The 26662-nt window shown below is 37.4% G+C and overlaps 2 protein-coding genes across 2 annotated transcripts in view; one reads left to right on the top strand and one right to left on the bottom strand.

Moving 5' to 3' along the window:
- dnah9l (dynein, axonemal, heavy polypeptide 9 like) overlaps positions 1–733 on the top strand; it is a 429781-nt gene extending 429048 nt beyond the window's left edge. The window contains exons 82-83 of the mRNA XM_060828114.1: positions 201–341; positions 486–733. Of these exons, the coding sequence (XP_060684097.1) occupies positions 201–341; positions 486–733 (389 nt within the window). The remainder of the gene's footprint in view (positions 1–200; positions 342–485) is intronic.
- Positions 44–26163, bottom strand: cdca7a (cell division cycle associated 7a). The gene is made up of 10 exons (XM_060827308.1): positions 25987–26163; positions 20356–20478; positions 20131–20253; positions 18914–19183; positions 17832–17909; positions 17091–17276; positions 14830–14970; positions 3494–3643; positions 2872–3008; positions 44–2790 (listed from the first exon to the last, which is right to left on the bottom strand). The coding sequence occupies exons 1-10, from the start codon at positions 26005–26007 to the stop codon at positions 2760–2762; spliced, it is 1260 nt and encodes a 419-aa protein (XP_060683291.1). The 5' UTR covers positions 26008–26163; the 3' UTR covers positions 44–2759.
- Positions 26164–26662: the final 499 nt, after the last annotated feature.

The raw sequence follows: 26662 nt of genomic DNA, 5'->3' as shown, positions 1-26662 counted from the left end.
TATACAATACTGTTAAGACCTCTAGGTGAAAGAACAGCAACTTGAATGCAAGATATTTCACACAATATTCAAAAACTTTAACAGCATGGTTGAAATCAACATCTAATACTTGCAAAATTCTGTGCAAAGTTATGATGCATTTGTGCACCAAGGCAAATGCATGACTATTTGATTTGCTAAATTTTAAAAATTTATTTCAGCTGTAATGCAAAGTTTGGCAAGGAAAAATGAGTGGCCCCTGGATAAGATGCACCTGATAGTGGATGTCACTAAAAAACTGAAGGAAGACTTTGCACAACCTGCCAGAGAAGGAGCATACATTTCTGGACTCTATATGGAAGGTAAACAAAATGAGGACAATGCACTTCACATTTATTATTTTTATTGTCTGTTTAGTTTCCAAAATGCAGTGCTTCTTAACTGAAACAAGTAATCTTATGCGTTTTGCAAATAACTTACTTTGTCCTTTTCTTATTATGTGACAGGAGCACGCTGGGACATCCAGAATGGCCATATAGCAGAAGCCTGGGTGAAAGAACTGACACCTCTGATGCCTGTCATATTTGTTAAAGCAATCCCCAATGACAAACAGGAAATGAGAAATATCTATGAATGTCCTGTTTATAAGACAAAACTTAGAGGACCTACCTACGTTTGCACTTTCAATTTGAAAACAAAAGAGAGAGCTGCAAAATGGATTCTTGCTGGTGTTGCATTATTGTTGTGTGTTTAAGTGGTTTTGGGAAATATGACATTAGTTTGGGTGGTTGTGTTTGATGTTTGTAATCTAGCTATACGCTACATAGTTTAATGTCTGTACTACCACTGACTCAGGAGAATAGAGTCAGGCCATTTCGCTTCCAACCTGGAAGGTGCACAAGTTTGTTATTGCAATTCAAGTATGGCGAGCTAAAGTGACAAGTGTAGAGTTTGTTTTGCCACCTGAGTATGTTGTACAGCTAGTAACAGAACTTGGGTTTACAAGCTGTCTTATACAGTCCTGAGATTAGAATCCAGCATAAAACCTGCTTGTGCTTTCTCAAACCATCCTCCTCCAAATTAGTTTTTTTGTTATCTAGCTGTAACAAACAGAGTTTCAGGAAATGTTCAACGTTGGGTGCGATTTTAAATTTTAGTATACTTTTACTGGAGTTTTTATTTCACTAACATGGCTGCTTTCTGACACTGAGCCAATTATGAGGAATATTATTAAAGAAATATGCAGTTTAGACATACTAATATTTTTTCTCAAAATTTCACATTAAAGTTCAGCAGTCGTAGGCTTTTGAGAAACTTATTTCAAAATGTTATGCTAATTAAGAGAATCAAAAATTTCAATATCTGTGGAAACCCTGAGTAAATACACTGTGACTATATTAGATTAGGAGAAAAGAAATTCATGGCACATGCAATTATAATACTTACTGAAATATACCTCTATTCAGTTGCAGGGTTTCAATTTCAGTATATTTCTTCCTATATTGGCTTTCATTAGCAATAGTTAACTATTTAAATTCCAGGAGTGACAAAATGTAAATCTGTCAGTATTTGCCAGCATGGTTATTAATAAACAAATTCAGGTGTTTGTGTAAAGTATTTGCACAATTAAAATATTCAAAAATAAAGATTTTATATATATTCAGAACATTAAAAAAAATCAACACGTTACCACTAGCAAAACAATGACTGCAACTTGGCAACAATGTATGTTAATACTTCATCATTTACACTAATCTGATCGATAGCTTCTGCTTAAATTCATTTGTTCTCTTGCAGATAGCCAGCATTAGGAACATACCACAAAATCAATCCTAACATGATACAAGTGGCAAAATATAACATTAAAACGCAAAACAGCAAATACTTCATCCTCCTTCCCAGGCATTCAAGTACCTTTTAGATGCAAATTTACTCAATTTTGTATGGTTCAACTAGAGTGCATTTTGCGATGTAAATCCCTCTCTTACAATGTAAAAGTGGGAAGGGTAACTTCAAACATTCCACTTGCACACTAAAAACATGGGGCATTAGTGTGGCTAAGTGCTTGCACCAAGTGGGGTGCAGATGTAGCTAAGCAATCACATATTAGTTATGTATGATAAATTTCATGTAGAAAGGCCTGTAGCAGTAAAGTCTTGGTATAAGCTGCAAAGCTAAAAAGTAGCAAAATTTACTGGTACATGCGGTACTAGATAGGAATGGTTAATTTGATTTAATGAGATTTAAAAGTCCAACTGCATAATTTAGAGTGAAAGTCAATCTCTAGAACATTTCTGAACCAAACAAGTTTTAAGATTTTGTGAGCAATTGGTTTTGACTTAAGTACACATGAGATGACATTTACAATTGAGCAGCTGGATATTTAAAATTGGACGATATTATAGAATAGGGCTATCAAAGTAGAATAAAATGACAGTGGACTACTGAAGGATTTATGTGCTGTCAAAAGCATGCTACTGTGCAATTTCTTTTTGCTGTCAATGTCCTAAAATAATGTCTATCTTGTGTCAGACTAAAATTGAACAATCACATTTACAAATCTAAGAGCATGTGCAACCTCCTCACCTCCCATAACACAACAATGCTAGGTATGTTCAGTATCCAAAATATTGTAAATGAAGATCTATGCTAAAGCATATTTTTGTAAACCTAGCCCAGGTATTTAGCAAGAATTGTTAAAACAAGAATGGATTATGAAAACAAAGTAAATTTATCAAAGGATCTGCATTGCTTCCAAGAAACTGGTTCACTGTAGCTTGTTAATCTTCCATTTGAAGTTCTTTTTTCAGGCTGAAAAAAAATAATTTATATTTTAACACCAAAAACACTAAACAAAAATAAATTTACATAAGGGAAATCCCAAATCCTTACCTATTCAAGTAAGCATGAACATTATCATATCCATGATATTTGGCCAGGTAAACAAGAACACCTGTGGCACGGCGACCTTCACGTTGTCGACAGAAGCTGCAATTGCAAATTCCTCTACAAGGTGGACAATGCCAATTCTAATTAGAGGGGGGCAAGAAAATCAGAACCATGAGCCTTTGTTAACATTTTCTAACCAGCAATAGGCAAGCACTTTTAAAGACACTTTTAATTTCCCAAAGCCTCTGGACTCAAGTGTTCTAATTTTGCACTCAATATCACAAACAATGGCAAACACCATCTATTAGAGTACCAATTTAGTGAAGGGTTTGGTATTTGCTTTTAATTACAGGAAAATTGAAGAACTGCATATGTCTGAACTACACAAATTATATTCATGTTAATTATCTGCAAGAGTTTTCTAAATAAATGAAAACAATCCTTAACTGAAGTCACTGTGGGGAAGGAGAAGGGAAGTTTTGCTAACTCTAGTCATGTGGTCAACAGCTTGAAAACATTATTATTTAAGTTTGCTTTAAAATAGTACTTAGAGGGATAATATACAACAAATATATACACATGTATGCATGAAGTAACTACAGATGAAAAAAAACTCAAGACTCACAGCATCCAATAAAGCAGTTCTAACAAATTCACCATAGCGATTGCGAAGACATGGCCCACAGAACTGTCCACGGACTCCGACACATTCTGGGTTTCGACAATTGGTTTTTGTATCAATAGTCTTTTGACGGCATTGGTGGCAAGTGGAACCCTGGAAGAATAAATGTATCCATGTTTTTCTAAGAACAGTTCAGTTTTTTTAAAAATAGAACATGGCTCACAATTACATGAATAGAAAAGCACTGGTCATGCAGAGTTACAAATAGGACAAGTAACTGGAATGCAAAGTGACTGTTTTCATCAGCACCTTTCCTTTCATGTAGGCACCTCTTCAGCAGCTTATTTTACAACTTTCTTCTGGTTGTGTAATGTGTAAAATTTCAAATTCCATAAGTACCAGGTTTTTCACCTAGTGACAAAGGGATAGTGGTTTAGGGTGTACTGGAGTACATAGTGTTACTGGAATAATCCAGAAATTAGGTAATATTCCAAAGGACTTGGATTTGTTCAATAAAGGTCACTGATCAATTGTCATAAAAAAGCCATCTAGTTCACTAATATTCTTTAAAGAAGGAAAAACTGCCATTCTTACATGGTCTTGCCTACATGTGATACCAAACCCACACTGATGTGGTTAACTAAACTGCCCTCAGATTAGAAAGTCTCAATAGAGGAATGAAACCAGACAAAATCACTTAATATTGACTAAGGCACCAGAAGTGACAACAGAAGAGTTACATCAGACTCCCTCCACAGATGCTGCCAGATCTGCTGAATTTCTCCAGCTCTTTGCTTTTATTACCACAAATTCAATTCTGTCTCCCCTGCAAAGGCCTCCTTACTCACGACTGTAGGCTAATACCAAAACTGAGAGACATGTCTCAGACTAATCAAGCTACAGCCTAAAACTTAGACTCATCGTCATGTGTGTTGAAGGACGTGGTTCTAGCAGTTCTCAACAGTGATGCTGGACCTCAGTCTATGGCTTCAGGTTAAAATTGGCAAGGAGACTTCCTGCTGGCTACTACATACCGTTTTCCATCAGCTGATGAATCAGTGTTCCATTTTGAACAACATTTGCCAAGAGTGTGAAATATACTCAGTGGGGAATTTCAATATAAATCACCAATTTATTACTGATTGAGATGGTCAGGTCTTAAAATACACAGCTGCAAGACTGGATCTATGGCAGGTGTGCCTGAATCAACAAGGAAAAACATACTTGATCTCATCCTTAGTCTGCCAGTTGCAGATGCATCTGTCCATGACAGTATCAGTGAATCACATTGTAAATAAGATTTGGTATCTAAGATGGCACCATAAGTGGCAATTTATAAACTTTTCACAGTGCTCATGGGGGCACAAGACAATAAACCTAATTCTTTTCAATTAACAATGGTGGAAAATTAAACAACCCAGTGGAGAAGGTGACTCCACAAACATCCCAATTCTCAACAATAAGGGAGTCCAGCAGATCAACACAGAAAAAAAAATACATGTAACAATTTTCAGGCGGAAGTCCCAAGTGGATAATCCATCTTGGCCTCCTCCAGAGGTCCCCTGTTACACAGTTAGCAGTCTTCAGCCAATTTGATTCATTCCACGAGATAAGCAAATTGCTGTACCCACTGCATACCACAAATGCCATGGGTTCTGAGAACGTAAGAACAGAAAAGGTAAGAGTAGGCCATTCAACCCTTCAAGCTTGCCCCACCTTTCAACAACATCATGGCAGATATCCCCCAAGTTTCAACTCCTCTTTCATGCTAACTCGAGAATAGCCATCAACTCCCTGATATTTCAAAAATCTACCTACCTCTTTAAATAATTTGGGGTCTAGCCCCCACAAGTCTCTGGGTAGAGAATTCCAGTCACTCAATAGGAGAAAGTAAGGATTGCAGATGCTGGGGAATTGAGAGTTGAAAAATGTGGTGCTGGAAAAGCACAGGTCAGCCAGCATCCGAGAAACAGGAGTCAACAATTCACGCGTAAGCCCTTCATCAGGAATTCCTGACCAGTCACTCAATACACTCACAGAAGAATTATTTTGCTTCTCAGTTTTAAAACAAGTCTCCCTAAACACTATGTCCACTAGTTTGTGATTCCGCCACAAATGGAAACAACTTCTCAACATCCATCCTGTCTCTACATCAATTCTAGGAATCAGCCTTCGATACCAGTATATCTTTTCATAAATATAAGGATGAAAACTGTACACAATATTCCAGGTGTGGCCTTGCCATTGCGTGAAAGTTCAGGTGAATCTCTGTTGGATAAGAAGAGCATTTTCAGGAGAACAATTAGTAGAGTGCCACAAGAATCAGAGCTGATATTATTTGCAACAGACCGGAGTGTTTGAGTTAGAGGAAGAGGATGTGTAGACTGGATCATTTTTTTCCCCTAGATCATCAAAGGCTAACAGGTGACCTTATAAGATTATGAGGGACATGGATAGGATGAATAGCTAGGTCTTTTTTCCTAAGCTGGATGAGTACAGAACTAGAAGGCATAGGTTTAAAGGTGAGAGGATAAAGATAAAAAAAAACACCCGAGAAGTAACCTTTTCATGCAGAGAGTGTGGTGTATTTGGAACTGCTGCCAGAGGAAGTTGTGCAAGCAAGGACAAATACAACATTTAAAATGCATCTGGATGGGTATATGAATAGGAAGGGTTTAAGGAGGATATGGGCCAAATGCTGGCAAATAGTTCAGATTGGAATATCTGACTGGCATAGACAAGTGGACTGAAGTATTTGTTTTGATGCTGTACGACTCCATGGTAATGACTTTGAGGAAAGTGAGAGAGTACTATTGCCAGATTTGCAGATGGCAAAATTAGGTGGATAAGGAAGTGATGAGGATAACAGTCAGTTTAGGAATAGACAAGTAAGTGAAGAAAGACTTGACAGATGGAATATAATATGGGAAAAGGGGTTTAGCAGAAAGAATACAAGAGTTGAATATTATTTAAATGAAGAAAGACTATAGAAAGCAATAGAAAAGGGATGTGGAAGTCCTCATCCTTGAATCACAAAGCCGCTATTCAAGTGGAATGTTGGCCTCTATTTCAAAGGGAATGGAGTATAAAAATAGGAAAGCTTTGTTAAAACTATACTAAGTACCAGTCAGACTACAGCTGGAATACTATAAAGTTTTGTGAACCTTATCCAAAAGGAAGGATATACTGGCATTGGAAACATTGAGATTGATGATCAAATGGAATCCAACTGACTGGCAGAGTAGGTTCAACTGGCTGAATGACCTACTTCTATCCCTATTACCACGCAGTGCAAAGGCCGAAGAGACTTAGTTAATAAGTCTCTGAATCAGCAGAGACAGTGACATAGTTGTAATGTCAATGGGTAGTAATCTACATCTCCAGGCTAATATTCTAGGGACAAGGGTTTGAATCCCACTACAACAGCTGGTGGAATTTGAATCAAACAAAAATCTGGAATTAAGAAGGGGGGCAAAACCAGCCTTATTATAGCCACTGTTTGTTGCAGGCATGATGGTCTATAACTGTTTTGTTGTTTGCCCTTAAAAACTCATCAGGTTCACTAATGTCTGAGCTACATGGGATTTCAAACCCACAGCCAATGACACTTAACAATCACTTTAAAATCAACAGGCAATTAGAGACAGACAATAAGTGCAACATTCACTTCCCACAAATGATTAAAGAAATTCCAAACCCCAAGCAATAAAGGCCAAAATTCCATTGTTGCCTTAATTATATGCTGCACCTGCATGCCAACCTTTTGTATTTCATGCACGAGAACACAAGATGCACCAATTTTTTTTGTCCCCCAGTCTTTCAATTTTAATAAGAATCAGTCTTTTGATTTTTTTCCTACCAAAGTGCATCACCTCATCATTTCCTAGATTTAACTCCATCTGCCAAGTTTTGCCCACATCTGGGCCAGTTAAACGGAGGTCAATGATAGCCTCTGAACATTGATAATAAGGGACTCAGGGATAGAAATACTACTGCACATAAAAAAAGGGACAAAGCTGGAGAGTCACTGATTAGCACGTGTAGCTTGAACAAGACGACACTTCAGTACCAGAAGAGATGAGAATAGTGCTGAATATTGTGCAGTGAATATCCCACTTCTGACCTTATGGTAAAGGAAAAATCATTGATGAAGCAGATGACGATGGTTGGGCTCTGGATATTATCCCAACAACTGAGGGTTCTTGTGGTGCAGTGGTAGTGTAAGTGTCAAAGTCCTGCTTACTTCCAGAGATGTAAATATCCCTTCATACAACTTTATATCCCATCCTGAAAATGTTCCCTATATTCCAACTTTGTTGTTAGTTAGTCAAACTATTAACTATGAACCTATTAACAAAGATGGCATACTTAAACTACTGGACCTGTGCCTCACAACACACTTCACATTCAACAACCAGATATACGAACAAATCAACGGAACTCCCATGGGCTCACCGATCTCTGAACTCATAGCAGAAGCAGTAATGCAAAAGTTAGAACAAACAGTCTTACCGCAAATACAACCCAAACTCTGGGTCAGATATGTGGACGACACCTTTGTAATCATTAAAAACACAGAAATAGAGAACACACACCGGATCGTCAACGCCACACTCACAGGAATCCGATTCACGAGAGAGGAAGAAAAGGACAACCAGCTCCCACTCCTAGACGTAATGGTACAGAGAACACCGAACGGAGAATTCACCACGAAGGTATACAGGAAAGCCACACACACAGACCAAGTCCTGAACTATGAAAGCAACCACCCCAACACATACAAACAAAGTTACATCAGGACACTATTCAAAAGGGCCACAACACACTGCAGTACACCAGAACTGTAAAAAGGAGGAAGAAGAACACCTCTACAAGGTATTCACCAAAAACGGATACCCACGCAATTTCATCAACAGATGCCTAAGGGAGAGACAACGGAATGAGGACATACCGCAACCCAAAGGACTAGCCACACTACCATACATCAGGAGCATTTCCGAACTGACAGCCAGGACTGCTGCGACCACTAGGACTCAACAGCACACAAACCAACAGCCACTCTCAGGCAACAATTCACCAGAATGAAGGACCCAATACCCAGAATGAGCAAAACCAATGTAGTATACAAAGTCCCATGCAAGGACTGCACAAAATGCTACATAGGACAAACAGGAAGACAGCTAATGACCCGCATCCATGAACACCAATTAGCCACGAAACAACACGACCAGCTATCCTTAGTAGCCACACACACAGATGACAAGCAACATGAATTCGACTGGGACAACACTACTATTATAGGACAAGCCAAACAGAGAACAGCCAGGCAATTCCTAGAGGCATGGCACTCATCCACAGATTCTATCAACAAACACATCGACCTGGACCCGATATACCGGCCACTGCAGCAGACAGCAAGAACTGACAACCGGAAGCGGCGGGGACAAGCCGGAGGAAACACCACAGAAGTGCTTCATAGGAGGCTCCCAAGCACTGAAGATGTCACCTAGAAAGGGGACGAAATGTTTGCAACACAAACTCCCAGCTCGGCGAACAGAACCACAACAGTTAGTCAAACCTTTATGTGTGCTAACATTCTACCATCAACATCATAAGCTCTTAAGTTGTCTATGCCAAGTAACTTATCAAAAACCTTTAGGAAAAACTACTGGGTTCCTTTTATTATACTGTTTGTTACCTCCTAAAATAATTTGTCAGGCATGATTTTCTCTTCATGAAACAATAATGACTAGCTAATTATATTATGCATTTCAAAATGCTCTATTACATCTTTTCATGCTCAGCCGGACAAATATTCCAGGAAAACATTTAAAATGAGAACGAAGCTCTCCCAGTTTCCTAGTCAACAATCATTCAACTAAACAAATATCAACAAAATTGGTTAGTGATTTATCTTTAATACACTATTATATATGATCTATGAAATTTAAATGGTGATAAAATGCCTCCAGTCAAAAATGTTCATTTCTGTTGTTTTTTTTAATTAAAAAGAAACTATTATTTGCAATCAGGTAGGGTCTGGTAAAAGTGCTAAGTTAGAATTTTGCCAAGGAATTGCTGCCCTAGTCATACAAAAAAAAGGAAGCAGACATTTGAAAACAAATGATAAAGAGGCGGTTATACACCCTTTATTGGTGAACGAGGATGCAAATTTTGCAATTCTCTATTCTTCAGGGGCCACTACTTATCAGAGGAGGATTGGAATATCATAGCCAGTGTTGCTGCAATCACCACCTTCTCCTCGCCATGTTACTTCCTCAGTATCCAATGTCTCATTCTGTCCTGATGATTTATCAACCTCTAACCAACAGCTCTTATCTGCCCTATCTACCAATCTGATTGGTAGTTAGAACTATTGGTTAGAAGTTGATAAATCAGAGAATGAGACATTGGATACTGAGGAAATAGCATGGAGAGAAGGAATGTGGTAATTGCTGAAGCACTGGCTATGATATTTCAATCCTCCTTAGATAAGCAGTGGCTCTGGAGGAATAGAGAATTGCAAAACTTGCACCCTAGTTCACAAAAAGGGTATACAATAAGCTCAGCAACTACATGTCAGTTTTACCTCTATAGCAAGGAAGTTTTTAAAAATGACGAATTGGGACAAAAGTGGCAATCAATTGACCAAATATTAATTAGTTTAAGGAAGTCAATACAAACTTCAGAGAAGATAGTGTTTAACAACTTGTTTTGAGTTTTTTTGATGAGGGAACAGAATGGGTTGATGTGGGTGATGATATGGTGTAGATGTGGGTAATACAAATAATGTGGTGTTGTTGGACTTTGAAAGAGATTTGATGGAGTGCCGCAAAAACGGGATTGTGAGCATAATTAGAATAAAAGAACAATAACACGGTCATTAAATCAGATGACAGACAAGAATCAGTAGTGGTGAATGGTTGTTTCTCAGACTGAATTAAATTACACAGTGAAATTCTTCAGATGCTGATACAACCACTGCTATTCTTGATGTATATTAATCATCTAGTCTTGGGTATTATGACATAATTTGCATCTTCAGAAGTCTAACTTAGAGTCATAGAGATGTACAGCATGGAAATTGACCCTTTGGTCCAAACCATCCATGCTGACCAGATATCCCATGTTATGTAGCATGTTATAAGCGGCAGGTGAAATTTAACACAAAGAACTGTGAAGTGTTTCATTTTGGTAGGAAGTGTGTGAAGAGTCAATATAGAACAATGGATACAATTCTAAAGAGACTGCATATGTACAAATTACTGAAGATAGGGAACATTGAGAAAGTTACTAAAGGCATATGGGGTGATCACATTAAAAAGGGCAGAGAGTCGAAAAGTAAGGAAGTTTGACAAATCCATATAAAACACTGGTTCAGCTCAACTGGAATACTTTGTCCAGTTCAAGGCAATTTACTTTTCAAAGGGTGGGAAGGCATTTTGGTGAAATGTTTGAAGTAGAGGTAAATAGTTTGAGAGTTACTTGCAGAGTTACATTGTACTTTGCTCAAAAACTACATGAATTCATGTAAGACTCTGTTAACTCACTTTTTAAGATTAGAATCAGTCTAAACATTGTGGCATAGACAGAGAACACAGGGGGCTAACACCTTCAACATATTATCTGGCTAACACCAATTGTTACAGTTAACCTGAGAATGTAACTTTTTAAAGAAAAGTGTGATTTACATATGAAAGAAGTGAAACTCTCATGGTATTCAAACATATGAAAGACTCAACAAGCAATCAAGGTATTTTTCAATGTATAATTTCAGTTACATCACACTGTAAACTTTTGCTATAAATTCTGGTCTTATAATCATGTCATCCACAACCACCTGATGAAGGAGCGGCACTCCGAAAGCTAGTGCTTCCAGTTAAACTGTTGGACTATAACCTAGTGTGTGAATTTTAACTTTGTACACCCCAGTCCAACACCAGCATCTCCAAATCATTTCCAAAAATTGTCACACTAGCTTTCTTTTTCTCGCCCCTTTGTTGTGTAGTTTTTGTTAAAGTGCATTAGCAGCCTTTTGGGCTGTGAATATATGCAACGACAGTCCACTGTAGTAACCAAATTGCAAAAGTAAAACTAAAATCTATTAAGCAAGCTTTCATTCTGAAATCTGACTTGTACAGAATTGCAATCAGCTGTGATCATAGTGGAATTAGAAAGGATGCAAGAAAAGATTCACAAGCATGATTCCAGAATTGAGAACCTTCAGTTCCATGAACAGATTAGACAAGCTGCTGTTACACTTCCCGGAGAAGTTAGAAATTTGTTGGAGATATTCAAAATCATGAAAGATGTTGAATAATGTAGATTGACAGAAATTGTTCCATTGGTGAAAGGATAGAGAACCAAAGGCAACCGTAAGAAAGTGGTTGCTAACTGAAGCAAATAGCAAAAATAAACCTCTTGATTTTGTAAACCAAGTGCTTAGGATCTGGAATTCAGTGCCCGAGAGGGTGGTCGAATTAAATTCAATCCTGACCTTCAAAACTGGGTCACTAACTGAAGAGGAAAACAAAAAGGCTATATGGAAACACTAGACCAGTTGTTCTTAGAGATGGACACAATGGGACAAATGATTCCCCCATGTTGTAATTATTCCATGATTTCAATTATTGAATATTTATTCATCTACCTTACTATAGCCCTCAAAAATGTAGAGAATTAAAACAATTAAACAAAATACAAGGATCAATCTCACTGAAGAACTGAATGGCCTCCTCGTATTATGATCTTAAGGAAAGCATATAATGAGCTATACCATATTTAAAACTGCTTCCTTGCTCAGGTCTACTCATCTTTTCAGCAGCATGAATAGTTCACAGTCTCAAGAGTTCCTTTGGGTCTTCCAGTTTCAATTTTCTGTGTATGTGCGAACATCAGCATCTCTCATTACTGCTTAGTGCAAGCTGAATATCTACTTTCCCAGTGACCGTTGAAAATGGTCATGCCACACTAGAATTCAAGTTTAGTGTTAAGTGTCAATCCATGATGCTGCCCCATTTTGCATTAAATTTTTAAAAATCCATTTACCCCACTCTTAAACCTAAGAGCAAACGATCACTTGTAATTGCTGTCTATTAGGGAGAAAGAAAGAGACAGTCTCTGGTGTACATGTGCTTGGAGAGAAAGCTTTTCACTTCAAGGAAAATACTCAAGTCAACAATTCTTTCCATTTATTCTGTTACACCAATTAACACTGATTCCTTTGCCCTTATCCCCAACTCCCTCACCCTTAGTTGACAGGCACCAATACATCACTTCCAGAGTTCTATTACAACCAGAAATGGACGTCAATGCTGAAACTAGAATGTACAATATTTAGCTGAAATAACTGAAATGAAACAAGATGCTTTAGGAATTGATAAAAATGCTTTTACCATTAATCATGGTACACTGCTGCAAGTACTCTAAGATGCAATTCACCATTTCCTTCAATCACTCCAAGAATAGTACAACTTCTGCCTCATGGTACAAGACATCCAAGAATGTGGGCTTAATTTGTATAGAACCAAGGGAAAGCTTAACATTTTAGAAAAGAACACTCATGACAATTAATGTGCAAAATTCAAATACTAGAATTTTTTCTGATGCAGAAAAGGGTGCTAATTGGTTGAGATCTATGGAGAAAGAAATCAGGGAACCTAAGCTTACCTACCCCTTTGCTCTATCTGCTCACCTCTCCCCTTTCGCCAAGGAACAGGAGATTTGACGTTTCGGGCATAAGCCCTTCTTCAGGAATGCCCGAAACATCAAATCTCCTGTTCCTTGAATGCTGCCTGACCTGCTGCGCTTTTCCAGCAACACATTTTCAGCTCTGATCTCCAGCATCTGCAGACCTCACTTTCTCCTCTCCCCTTCCGCCATCAATACACACTCCACCAACCAAAGTTAAAAATCACACAACACCAGGTTATAGTCCAACAGGCTTAATTGGAAGCACACTAGCTTTTGGAGCGATGGTCCTTCATCAAGTGATGAAGCATCGCTCCGAAAGCTAGTGTGCTTCCAATTAAACCTGTTGGACTATAACCTGGTGTTGTGATTTTTAAACTTTGTACACCCCAGTCCAACACTGGCATCTCCAAATCATGTCCACCAACCAAGTTCAGCATAAATACATTTCCCTAGCTAACAGTTTTGATGAAGAGTCACCAGACTCAAACATTAGTTCTGCTGCCTTCCCACAGATACTGCCAAACCCACTGAATTTCACCAACAATTTGTTTGTGCCAAGAAACTGCAGACTTCACAAGTACAAAGAACAAGGAACAGAAGTAGGCCATTTGACCGGTCAAACCTGTTCTGCCATTTAACAAGAACATTGTTTAATAGGATTGTGGCCTCAATTCCAGGTTTCTACCCATTCCCATATCTCTTGACATCCCTGTCAAATCAAGATTTCAACTTTTTTTTTCCTACCAGGTGCTTCCAAAACTAAGGGATGAATACATTCCTTTCGTTTGCAGAAATGGATCTCTGTACGAATGTAAGCCATTTCTCACAAGTATAGATGTGACACATTACAAGCTCAACGGATCATCTTAAATTGGCTGTTAGCACACTGCAAATTAAGAATCACATCCAAATTAAGAATATTTTGTTGTGCATTTCGCAACCCTAGGTGACTTGAGAACAGTCTGTACCCTGTCAATTACAAACAGCTGAAGGAGTATCTTATTTCGATTCTATCAGCCAATCTGTGACATTGGCCTATTTAACTGGCAACATATCAGCACCAATTCATACATGATTTTGTTCAATTATGAGACAGGCAGAACGTCTTTTTCGACTGACAATGGCACATATTGTTAGAGAAAAAATATCATTCACCTAACACTGGGTCATGCAAATCAATTTGTGGTACTAAAATGATCAAATTTAAGATATTTTTCCTTCCCAGGATAATTTGAGGTAGACTAAGCACTTTTCAGGTGAGGAAGTGATGGCATTTGATCTATTTGAGAGCTTGATCAGGAGCATGGGGGCTCTATGGCTCCCTCTATTCTCCGTGGCCTCAGCCAATGTTCAGTTGCTATGACAACTAATCAGTAACCTTTTCTCCTGTACTATAAATTGTTATGATTCTTTGAAATTTGACATTCTTGCACTTACCAGGACAAATGCAAGATAAAAAGTTTTAGCAATATTAAATGTTCTGTACTAGAAAGCTCACCACTAATACCATTTAGCTGCTAACATTTATACCAATTACAAGAACTTATGTAGAAATTAATCCCTAAAACCTACTCAAGGTAGAATGGTTACATAAAAATATAACGACTCACTTTCTTTTACAAGAACACATACACAGAAAAACTTACTGTGGTTCGACTATAAATTTTGTCTTTAGCTGAGAAAGAAATATTTTCCAATTCCTCTTGTGTTATGTCCTCAACTGATCGAACCACATGTGGAATGGTAAGAATGCTGGGTCGACTTCTTCTGCGAAGAGGTACTTCATCCTTTAATCGTAAGGAGAAAGAGAAGGAATCACAAACTCAGCACATGGAGATCATAAACTTCTTCCAGCAATTAGCAATCTTTAAGCATCTATATAAACATTGAGGCTCCTAATGCAAGAGTCAAGGACTGTTGAAATGAAAAGAGATGATAATGAAAAGGTTATTCAGCAAAGATCATCAGCTAAGGATTGTACAAACAAATTAGCATTCAGTAAACATACAGACCAACAATAATTCCATGATCTTTGGCTAGTATGAAGTTAAATTTCAAAACACAACACCTCATAATTCAGTCCTAACGCCCAATCAAATCAAATGTTGTAATGATGGCTGTGGTGAAATTGAAAAGTTCACATTACTGCTTTAGGTTTCCCTTTCAAGAATTGTCAGGATACACCATTGGGATAATGGGCAAGGTATTCTCCATTTTTGTCTGAGCAATTGTTATCCTTACCTGAAAGCATTTTACAGATTGAAGATATTCTATTCTTTTACAAGCATATTTAATCATTTTAACTACATTATCAGATACATTTAGCAACAGTAATAATCAGATGCAGTGTACTGAAGTGGTGATCCCTTACTGCAAAGCTGAAAACCCAAACACAAGTTGGAATTCTCAAAATGGGATGTTGTTTCAAATTTCAGGTCAACTGCTCAAATACGTACATTCAAGAATGTATTCTGAGCTTATGATTTCAATGACTACAAATATATAATGCTTTAACCTGGTTCACTGTCCAAATTAAAACACAAACAGTTTCTCCTTTATTCCTCCAAAAAAAACCTAATATTAAAGGACCTAATAACACAAGTTAGGCAACTGAATTCAAGCGTCACGATTCATGCATACATTATCTTACAATAGGGCAGCAGACATGGTGATTGGTAACTACCAAGACAAATTGGTGATGTGTTTAAAGTATATGTTAAAACAGGCTTATTTGCCACTTTGGGAGTTCTATTTATAAACTCGAGTACAAACTACTTCCATGTATATGATATGTTTGACTACATCAAATAGGAAAGAAAATCACACGAGATGCTTAATTAGATGAAAATGGAAGCCAAAGTAGACATAAATATGAAACAAAACCAAAAGCTATGAAGTAAAAAGTACACACACAAGAATTTGAGTAAGGGTTAGGAAAGGAATTCTGATGTATAGGGTCAACAGGTTTGACAGCTGTGGTAGGCTGAAAATGGTTGAGGGTTGGGGTCAATATGTATTTGATCAAAAGAATGAAAATTTTAATGCCACTTCATTTGGAGGTCGCCACTGATGATGTTACCTAGTCAGCTAATGAAATGTCTGGATATCAAACCTACAGCTCAGCGAGCAAACCTACACCCTAAACCTCAACCTGAGCTACAAACCTTCACAAACCTTGCGATTTTAATACCAATTTAAAGTGAAGACAAGGAATGAAGACGAAGTCATGGCAAGACCAAGTGCAGGCAAAGCGTTGAATGAGTTGAAGTTTCTGGCAGATTGGAAAGTAGCCTGGAAAGCATTAGAATAATCAAGTCTGGAGGAGACAACGGCATGGATGAGGTTGTAGCAGATAGGCTTTGCTGAAGTCAGCAATTGCTTTGTGAAGGGCCAAAAAAGTTGAAACATCAGCTTGGAGTTGAATAGGGCAGATATTTTTTAAATCTGGAAATTGTCCAAAGTAACAAACAAATTCAATTATTGCCTATGTTAGACATGAAAAATGTAAATTCAAGATGTAACAAAACATGTGCACAAGTTATTTAATCTGTGAAAGCTATTATGCATCCAACAGATAGTTAATACTGAAGACAAGCTGTTTCATCATACATGTTTCTGTCTGCCTGCCAACCTGTAAAGACAAGTGCTACATAGAGCTTCAAAACAAAATATATTGACTTTCAATGTTTCAAGATTTCTTAATGAGGCATGTATTCCCAAGTGTTTAATTGCAGTCAGTACAGACACTACTGAAATAGATCTCTATAATTTTTATGAACATAAAGTCTTTAACTGTAAAGGTTATTAGGCTTTACAAGTGACCACCAGAAATGCAGATTAAGCTGACAAAGTCAGTGCACCATGAAAGGTGTTGTTAATAGCAGCACAAATGACTTAATGACTCTACCTCAGAGAAGTCATTATCCAGAAACTTTCTTTTCCTCATAAAGCTGACATTATCTTCTTGCTCAAATGATGGAGAAGGAGGACCATCAATCAAAGATCTCGACCGAGTGTGAGGCCGAGCACACCGCTCAGGATTTCGTCTAGAAGCATTTTCTGAGAATGCATTTCGTGGCGGACGCTTTGGTTTCTTAAAAATACAAACAGGTATTTCTGCAATTTGTAACCAAGTATATCATGCACAAGTTTATTAAGAGTCAGGTAGCTGCACCAATCTTTTAAAAAGGTATTTAAATTAATCATTACCAAGAAATTACTTCTGCAATTTAAAATACAACTTGAAAGGGTCTGTTTATTCAATATGTAATTTTAATCTTTAATATCTCTTTATGGCTTTCTAATTATTTCTGCTTAAATTTAATGCATAGTTTTATGTTTCTCTATTTGAAAAAGTTATATTGTACAATAATCATTTGGAAAATAGTCCAAAAAGCTTAACAAATTATATAATATAAAACGTAAATCTATAAATTCACAATGAAGAATCAACAAATAAAAATGCCATGACTTCTACCAAAAATATCTAATTTGACAGCACAAGTCCAACAAATGCTGTTCATGGTATTAAAGTAATTAACTTTATTAAATGTAAATTCTTAAATATCCGCTGCATACAGGAATTTCCACATCATTCCTAATCAGTTCCGAGCATACTGCAACAAAATAAAAACTCTTGCCTACTTACTGATGGCGTTCCTTGAACTGAAACTCTGCGTGGCAGAAGTCCTGGAACAGTCTTCAGCTCTGCTATCAATTTGGCCAACTTGGATAAAAGCATTATAAACATTATGTTAAGGAATTTATTACCTTCAGAGAACTTTACAACAGACTGTTGTATAGAATTTATCATGAAGAAAAAGGCCACTTAGTGGTACTGGTCTGTGCCAGTTTTTAATGATCCTCCAGAGCTTCCTCCCTCTGTAAATCATCTATCAGCATGTCCTGCTATTACTTTCATTTTCATTCATTTAGTCAGCTTCTCCCTAAATTTATCTCTGCTATTCATCTTATCTGTTCATTGTTGGAACATGTTCCACATTATAACTACTTGTTGGGTTAAACAAAAGGTTTGTCCTTTACTTACTTAATGATAAACATCTTCTACTTAGACAGAAGGTTCCCTCTTTTCTGATTCTCTCGTTGTGTGCTATTTCGCAAGAGTTTTCTTTTTTGATGCTGTCTCTGATGCAATCTTCCCTCACTTGGCTCAAATTGAGCTCAGAAAACAAATGAACATTGGATCAGAAGTAAGTCACTTAGCCCCATGAACCTGCTCTGTTTGACTCCAATCTACCGTGGCTCCATAACCTTTAATATCCCTGCCTACAATTAGCTTCTAGTTCAGATTGGCGTGTTGTTAAACCCCTTTTTCTTAAAAGGCACAGGCCAGGTTGAATATAACGCTAGCTGAGTAGAAAATATACTCCACACTACCAGGCGCAACAATTCAGCCCTTCAAATCACTTTATTTTGTTCTTTCCCACTCAAAATCTCCCACATAATTCATCAGCTTCAAAGGCAGCAGGCAAGCATAAACTAGTCTACACCATCATCTCTAATAGATTATCAGGGATCATTTTAAAAACTGCAGCACGAAACATCATTGTGAAAGCAACATTTTTACATGCAATACAAGTATATTCACAAGCTCTGATACAGAGCTAGCATAAGCACTGACATTGTTGTATAATTTGCATCCTTCTGTAAAGTTAATTAATGTCTGTAACTAAGCAAAGCCATTTATAGTAGGATGATTCTAGTATTTACCATAGCCTTGTTTTCCTTAATATTTAGAGCTCTTTTCTCAAGAAAGCTTGTTCCTCTGGGTTCATCCACATCAGAATCAGATTCAGAAGCCGAATCCTTATTTAAAGAAGCACAAGAGTCTGCTATTGGCAGAATTTTGTTTTTCTGAGTTGGAAATCTGAATGCCACACGTAATGGGAAAGATTGTTTGCTCCGTGTTTTGGCAGTCTTTGCAGATTTTACATCATCCTCATAAGTTATTTCTTCTTCGGATTCAGATGATTCAACGCTCTATGAAACAGATAATTGAAATATAACATTTCCTTAAACAACTTTGGACCATTTTGGTTTTCGTTCCAAACACATATTCCAACTGTATGCCAAAATGTGAACATTTGCCAAATGAAAGACGATGAATAAATTTTGACTTCAAAAAAAACTATAGTACACAAGTTCTAATGCAACTCTTACTTTCATAAAATGTACACCACTGAGCAAAATGTGAACTATGCAAATTCCAAGTTAAATGAACCCCTACAAATATTTAGAATCTGCCAGAAAGATACTAGTCTCACATATTCAATTTCAGTTTATCAACTGAACTGGGGAGGCAATGGCCTTGTGGTATTACTAGGCTGGTAATCCAGACACCAGATAATGTTTTGGAGACCTGGGTTTGAATCCTGCCACAGCAGATGGCAGAATTTGAATTCCATTTTTAAAAATCTGGAATTAAGAAACTAATGATGACCATGAAACCATTATCGATTGTTGTATTCACTAATGTCCTTTAATGCCATCCCTACCTGGTTTGGCCTACATGTGACCTCAGACCCAAAACAATCTGGTTGACTCTAAACTAGGGATGGATAATAAATGGACTAGCCAGCCACACCCTGATCCAGTGAATGAATAAAAAAAACAAAGAATTCTACTCTCAGAGAGAGTCAAGAAGCAACCCAGAAAGAACCAGGGAAATCATTATAATAAGTTTGAATTAAACAGTCCATGATGGCAATATAAAATAAAAATCACTGGCAACATTATCACCTTCAAACAAATATTTTGTGATAGAAATTCCAGATGAAAAGGACAGAATTATATGTGAGTTGTTGATTCAGCATGTTTTCCTACCAGCAAATTATTTTTTAAAAACTGGAACAAGAAATTGTTGTAAATTCTCCATATTTAAGTAACATAAAATTCAGAATTTTATGTTTAATCACGTTTGTATATACCATTGCTTCCATAACATCTTTGAGGTCACTTTCAGAAAAACCATCGAATGATTCGTTGTCAGAATCCTCATTAAAAATCTGAGCCAATTCGTCTGTCAGGATCTCTGCTCTGAATTTTGCTTTCTGAGGAAATAGAAAAAAAACTTGTTATATTATAGCGAACTATCATATTAAAGGTAATTGTAGTAGACTTCTTTTGCATTCACAATCTTAAATTACACTTACACTGTTCGTAAAATTGTCTGAAGCAAAACTATCACAGCTATCATCTGATGATGATGTTTCCATGGGAACCAATGCCACGTTTCTGAAGTCTTTAAATTCTTCCTTTCCAGAAAGGTCTATCTGCTGCAAGATAAAAAAAATACAATCTTGAATACCTTTTAAATAATTTCTTTAGTGTCAGGTTTTAATGATATGAGTTGCCAGAAATTCACTTTGCATAACACGTGGTCCCACTCTGAATCTGCTTTGTACTATGTAAATGGAATGCAGAGCCAATTTATTCTAGCTTGGCAGACGGGCTTTGAGATTTGTAGATATTTATCATCAATTGTGCTTATTCGATATTCAAATTGCATGTTTAGGTTGGTTTGAGTAACCAAAAGTAGACTAGATAAAAGTTTTTGTTACATACAGAAATCTTCAATACCAGCTGGAACATTCACAACCAGGAAAAGAGCAGCTGATCTATGATAGTAACGTGAGCTGAAAGCAAATAAATGGAACTTCAAAGTGCATTTATGTACAATTGCAAATTTAATACAAAAAATAAGTTTGTTAAAAGTTTAGTTATGCAAGCATCTCCTAGAGGAATGTACAGACAGATCTTTCACAATTTCAGTACTGACATTTTGCTTTCAGCACAGACAATATGTTAAACAAGTTTAATGAATAAACTTCCCTGCCACAAATACGTTTGAGTTATGTGCAATAATCAATTAACTTTTGAAATTGAAAAGGTTGCAAGTAATCCAACTATTCCCTTAAAATTAGATCAACTGGCAGACATACAAAGATGAGAATTTATAACAAGTCAGAAATATAAGGTCACACAAAAGCTGTATTTTCACCCTGACCTAGATGTGGATGCAGAGTTTCCAACAGGCATGACAGCCTGCAAACCTTTTCAAGGTTCTCCACAAGCAATGAAAAAATTCATGTGTGGTGCCCCACCGGGCTTTCACATTTGAAATGGTAATGCCACTAGGCCTTTCTGATCATTACCAGTTTTCATCAACACAAGTTATCTGAAAATACAGAACACTTTCTTTCACAACAAAGGAAGCCAAGGTCTCCTACAACATAAAGCCTCAAGTTAAGATTTTAAGCTACAGCTTGTATTTCTGTTGAAAGGCAACACTACATGAATACTGTAAGCTTACAATGCACTCATGGTACCATAATTCATATTTCTGATACACACATTACAGCATGAAATTCAATCAAACCCAGAAAGTGACTGAGCATTACTTTTTCTTGGAAACAGCATGAACAAACCCTGATAGATATCTGCTATAGGAATATCAAAGTATTCTTAAAATGATAAGATAACAAACCTACTCATGAATAGACTTATTATTTGAGGACTTGTGTAACACCCTCAAGCCAAGCAAAGTCAAAGTTCAAATATATAGATTCAAATTCACTGAAAACAGGGATTTTTTTAAGATATAAAAGCAACTTTCAATACCAACGTTTATTTAAACAAAAATGCGCAACAGGACAGACAAAAGCACAGTATTAACTTTCAAAAGGTAGATCTTGACCATCACAAACAATATTAAAAATCTGATCTGCAACATCCAATTCTCTTGTTTTCTTCTCCCTCTCAGAACAAGGCTGGTGAGGTATTAATAGATCCATTAACATGAGGGTACATGCACAGTGAAAAGGGAAAGGATTAGGGGGCAAAACTGCTTCAGCAATGCAGCAATTAACCTTGAATCGTTCAATTCCTTATGACACTGTAATAACTAACTTTGCCAAAGCCATCCTTACATTGAGTTCATCAATACTCAGTTTAAAAACACACATATTAATTTGCTCTAATATAGTAGAAAGCCAAATTAATGTCAGGAAATTCTTCCCTCCAACTCAAAGAACAGTAAAGCTGTGAAACAGATAGTCAGCTCAAAATGAATACGTTTTCATTACCTACTCAAAGCAGTTGAACCATGGTCAGATTGTGCAAGAAGTACCCTGTAAATGGCAGCAATTGCATGGTATAAGGGACACAAAGGCTGTGGTTAGCACTCCTGCCCCACTGCACCAGGGACTTGGATTTAATTCCTGTCTTGGGTGACTTGACTGTGTCGAGTTTACACATTCTCAGAGTATCTGTGAGGGTTTCCTCCCACAGTACAGGTTAAGAGGATTGGCCAGGCTAAATTGCCGAGTGTCCAGGCTACGTGGATGAACTATGGGAAATGCAGCGTTATAGGGATAGGTGGGTCTGGCCTTTCAGAGGATTGGTATGGATTCGATGGGCCAAAAAGCCTGCTTCCACACTGTAGGGATTTTATGATACTGGACTTTTTTGATTATCTAAGTAAGTCAGAGGGGAAAATTCCAGATTCCACACATCAACAACCCTTTTGACTGGTAACTGTTTGAAACTTTCACACACCCAAAAAAAATCATAGGCTGCAATTGGGTAGGGAATGATTCAATCCAGTTGTATGAGACATCGTGATTAACAAGAGTTGGCTAGGCTAGATGAAACAACTATATGTTTCTTGTTAAACATGCCAAGTTCTGAAGAAGGGTCACTCGACCAGAAATGTTAACTCTGATTTCTCTCCACAGATGTTGCCAGACCTAACCTTTTTCAGTAATTTGTGTTTTGGTTTATGATTTATAGCATTTGCAATTATTTTGTTTTTTATGCAAAAATAAAATCTAGTTTAGAATAGTTTAGACAAGAACATTAGTATAATTTCATTATTACGGGCTGAATTTAGAAGTCCAAATTAAAGCAAAAATAGGATTTCACATGTAAACCCTTTTTCAGAACTGATATAAAGCCATATATTTGCACTATTTTAGGCTTTCTTTCAGACAGCCAGTATTGAGATTTATTTTACCAAAATACATTCATCATTTTATTACAAGTAATTACTATGTGATAAACAATTAAATTATTTGGTCACTGAACTAGCCAATTGTGATATTTGTTGGTTGCACAGTGACAAGCATTACTCAAACACAAAATGGCAGCTAAATGAGCAATTCACATTTCATATGAGTGGCACTAAAGCTTCCCCTTGGTCCCCATCTTAGAAAGAAATTCCAAGCAAATATGCAAGCACCAAACTATCACTTTATAAAAATCTAAAATATTAATCAACAAGCTCAAAAATAAAGGTGATTAGAAGCAAAGTGCTCAAATGTTTTATGGGAGAGATAAATATTCATTAGGTGAAAAAAATTGCATAAGGCAGGAATGTGGATTTGAGGTTGCAATCAGATCTGTCCTGGTCTTCCTGGACAGCAGAGCAAGCTTGAGAGGCTGAATGGCCTACTTCTCTTAATTCATATTGTTTCATTATTATTGTAATTTTTTGGCTTCCCCTTTTATTAATTTGGTGTTATTTACTAAGTTACAACCATTTGAGCCACTACAGCCTAATAGATAAGCTGGCTGTGCACTAGAACTACTGTTGATTAACAGGGTGAAACATTATAGATCCCACAACGGATATGATTGCATACAAACTGGAAGGACTGAAAGATACACAACTAAAACACTGAATATCATTGCCAATTAATTTACTAGACTAATATTAGCTCAAACACTTGTAAATGCTGGAACGATTACCTGGCTTTCATTAAATGGAATTTGAACAAGAGGTCCTTCCTATTATGTGGTTTGTGTTGTTACAAAACATCAGGGAAGATTCACTGAAAATGGTCACTGATAATTTACCGAGTTTTCAAACTGGAGTCTGTTAGCTGGTTCAAGGAGAGCCATGAGTTGTTAATTTGCCATTAGGTTTGGCTTAATAACAAGTGTGTCATATTGCTTTTGTCACAATCAATAGTCAAAAACACTACTCAACACACCAGAATTCATCCTTGTTCTATTCTTATTTTCTCAGCCTAAATCTAATTCTGAAATGAACAGTCCAAAGGCCCAATATCTATTTATCAGTTTACTTTATACTCTGAAATTGCTCCTTCTATTAATGGCTGTATTTTTTCCTGAATATGCTTATGTCGTTAAACTCTATTCTAAAATATTGATCAGAACATTTACTGTATCTAAACCATACAATACCATACCATACTTCAGAGATGATTTGGAGATGCCGGTGTTGGACTGGGGTGTACAAAGTTAAAAATCACACAACACCAGGTTATAGTCCAACAGGTTTAATTGGAAACACTAGCTTTCGATGCGACGCTCCTTATCACCTGATGAAGGAGCGTCGCTCGGAAAGTTAGTGTGCTTCCAATTAAACCTGTTGGACTATAACCTGGTGTTGTGTGATTTTTAACTTCATACTTCAGAGATGTTTTCTCTTGCAGCCTTCTCTCCAGCTGAAGATTGCGCTGATCTCGATTCATCTTCGAATAATTCATGAAGCTGTTCTTGGAGTTTACGTTTGAATAACCTTTCTGCACATTGTGGGGAACACTGGGCAGTACACTACTTTTATAGTAATCTAATTAAAGCCTCAGCAAAATGTGTATTCTAACTTTCTCGCTACCCATCCTAAACTTATGTTAATTCGAGCAGTTTATTTTCTTAAGAATCTCAGCCTGGAATTAAAGATGTAGTTCTCATTTATGATTAATTATTCATAATCAATTAACATGACCCTTTTCAGTTTTCAACATTTAAAATATATAAAAAGGAGCTTAAACAAAACAAGAATGAGTGCAATAGCCGCTTTATGTAAAAAGGTGCCGGGACATCGTAGTTTAACTGTAACCTTCGGGAATTAGAAAAACGAAAATTTAAAAAGTGAAATTTTCAACCACGCCGCTGTGAATGAATATCCGCACTATTCACAGCAATTAACATGTTGGGTGCAACAATACCTTGCATCTATATACCATCTTTAAAGTGGGAGAAATCTTTCTGCCAAGACCGGTCCAAAAGAAAAAGAACTGCGATTAAATAAAATCGTAACGACAAGTTACAAAAGCAGAGAGAGAGATCGGGACAGTTGAAACTGGGATGATTATCACTACCGGGGGCTCTAGATACTGACTATCACAGCGGGTGGGGGGGGCTTGGGGGGGATGGGGGTCAGCAGCCAGCCCGGACCCACATGGACTCCACATGGTCATGGTCAGAACCACTCTTCACAAACACACAGTTTCAGGGACCGGGATGGCGTGCCAGTGCCAGTGCTCGCCCCCCACCACCGTGTGCCGGGAATGGGGAGGGGGGTGGTCAGCGCGCACCCACCCACCCCGGCGATGTTGGCCAGGAGTGCGCGCGCCCCCCGCCCGACTGTCAATCATTCCCGGGCTTTTCCCGCGTCAACTCGGGTCACGTGATCCGGCGCTCAGTTTAAACCGAGCTCAAAAACGAAAAGCCGAGATTTCAGACCAAAACTTGATTTACTGAACAATAAGATTTTTTTTTCTTGGAAAACTGAAGATCCAGACTTCACGCATAGCCGACTGAATGTAACTAACAAAGCTGACGTAAAAGTTGCTGGCACTTAAAGGTCCTTTAGGGAAGTGAAATGAACCGTAGCACTTTGAAGTTTAAAATCACTGATAACGAGTGAAAGCAGCGCAAAGACCTTAATGACATTCTTCACTCCAATACAAATACAACAAAGATTCTCTTTCATATCAAGTCGCTGAGAAAGGGACGAATGCAACACGTACACTCACCTTAACATGCAGTTTTTTCATAGTATTTACTTTCCTCGAGTAACAGCGAGTTATTTGCTGTAGGACTGCTGCTAACCGCTAAATGTGTGTAGCTCGCGTCCCGCCTCCGAGTTTCGCGCGCTGCTGGGTCCTGCCAGGTGCAAAGCGCGCGAGAAGCCTGCACTGCTGCAGAGCAAACATTTGACAGGGTGCAAACCTTAACGTTGTTCTGTAAGCTCTTATTCGCTATATGTAGCCCTTATTTACAGAATAGTCATTATGCACAAGATCAGAGACCACGCCTCCTTTGTGGACGGATGTTTGTATCATGATGATGGAAATCATTTTTAAAACTTACCACATTTGGATACAATTCAACATCTCAACCCACTGTACAAATATCCTACTTCACGTAGCTGCTAAATATTTATTTGATGTACACAACCCGGGTCTTTGCCACCGCTAACGATTGTTAAATATCCGCTTTCTACCACAGTGACCGAATCTAACAGTTTTACTGCACAACTTGCCGCTTTAATAAAACATGTCGAAGGACTTCATAGTCAAGACAGTCTAGATGGTAAAACTTCACAGTAAGCCACCAAAAGAAAGATTCGGACAACTAAGTAACAGAGTTTTTGGTTCAAAAATAAAATTTTAAGGAATAATAAAACGTAGAGAGGCGAATAACTTGGGG

The sequence above is a fragment of the Hemiscyllium ocellatum genome, chromosome 7, assembly GCF_020745735.1.
Source record: "Hemiscyllium ocellatum isolate sHemOce1 chromosome 7, sHemOce1.pat.X.cur, whole genome shotgun sequence".
NCBI classification, from domain to species: domain Eukaryota; kingdom Metazoa; phylum Chordata; class Chondrichthyes; order Orectolobiformes; family Hemiscylliidae; genus Hemiscyllium; species Hemiscyllium ocellatum.
Note: the sequence above shows the minus strand (reverse complement) of the source record. Positions and strands in the feature narration are given on the sequence as shown.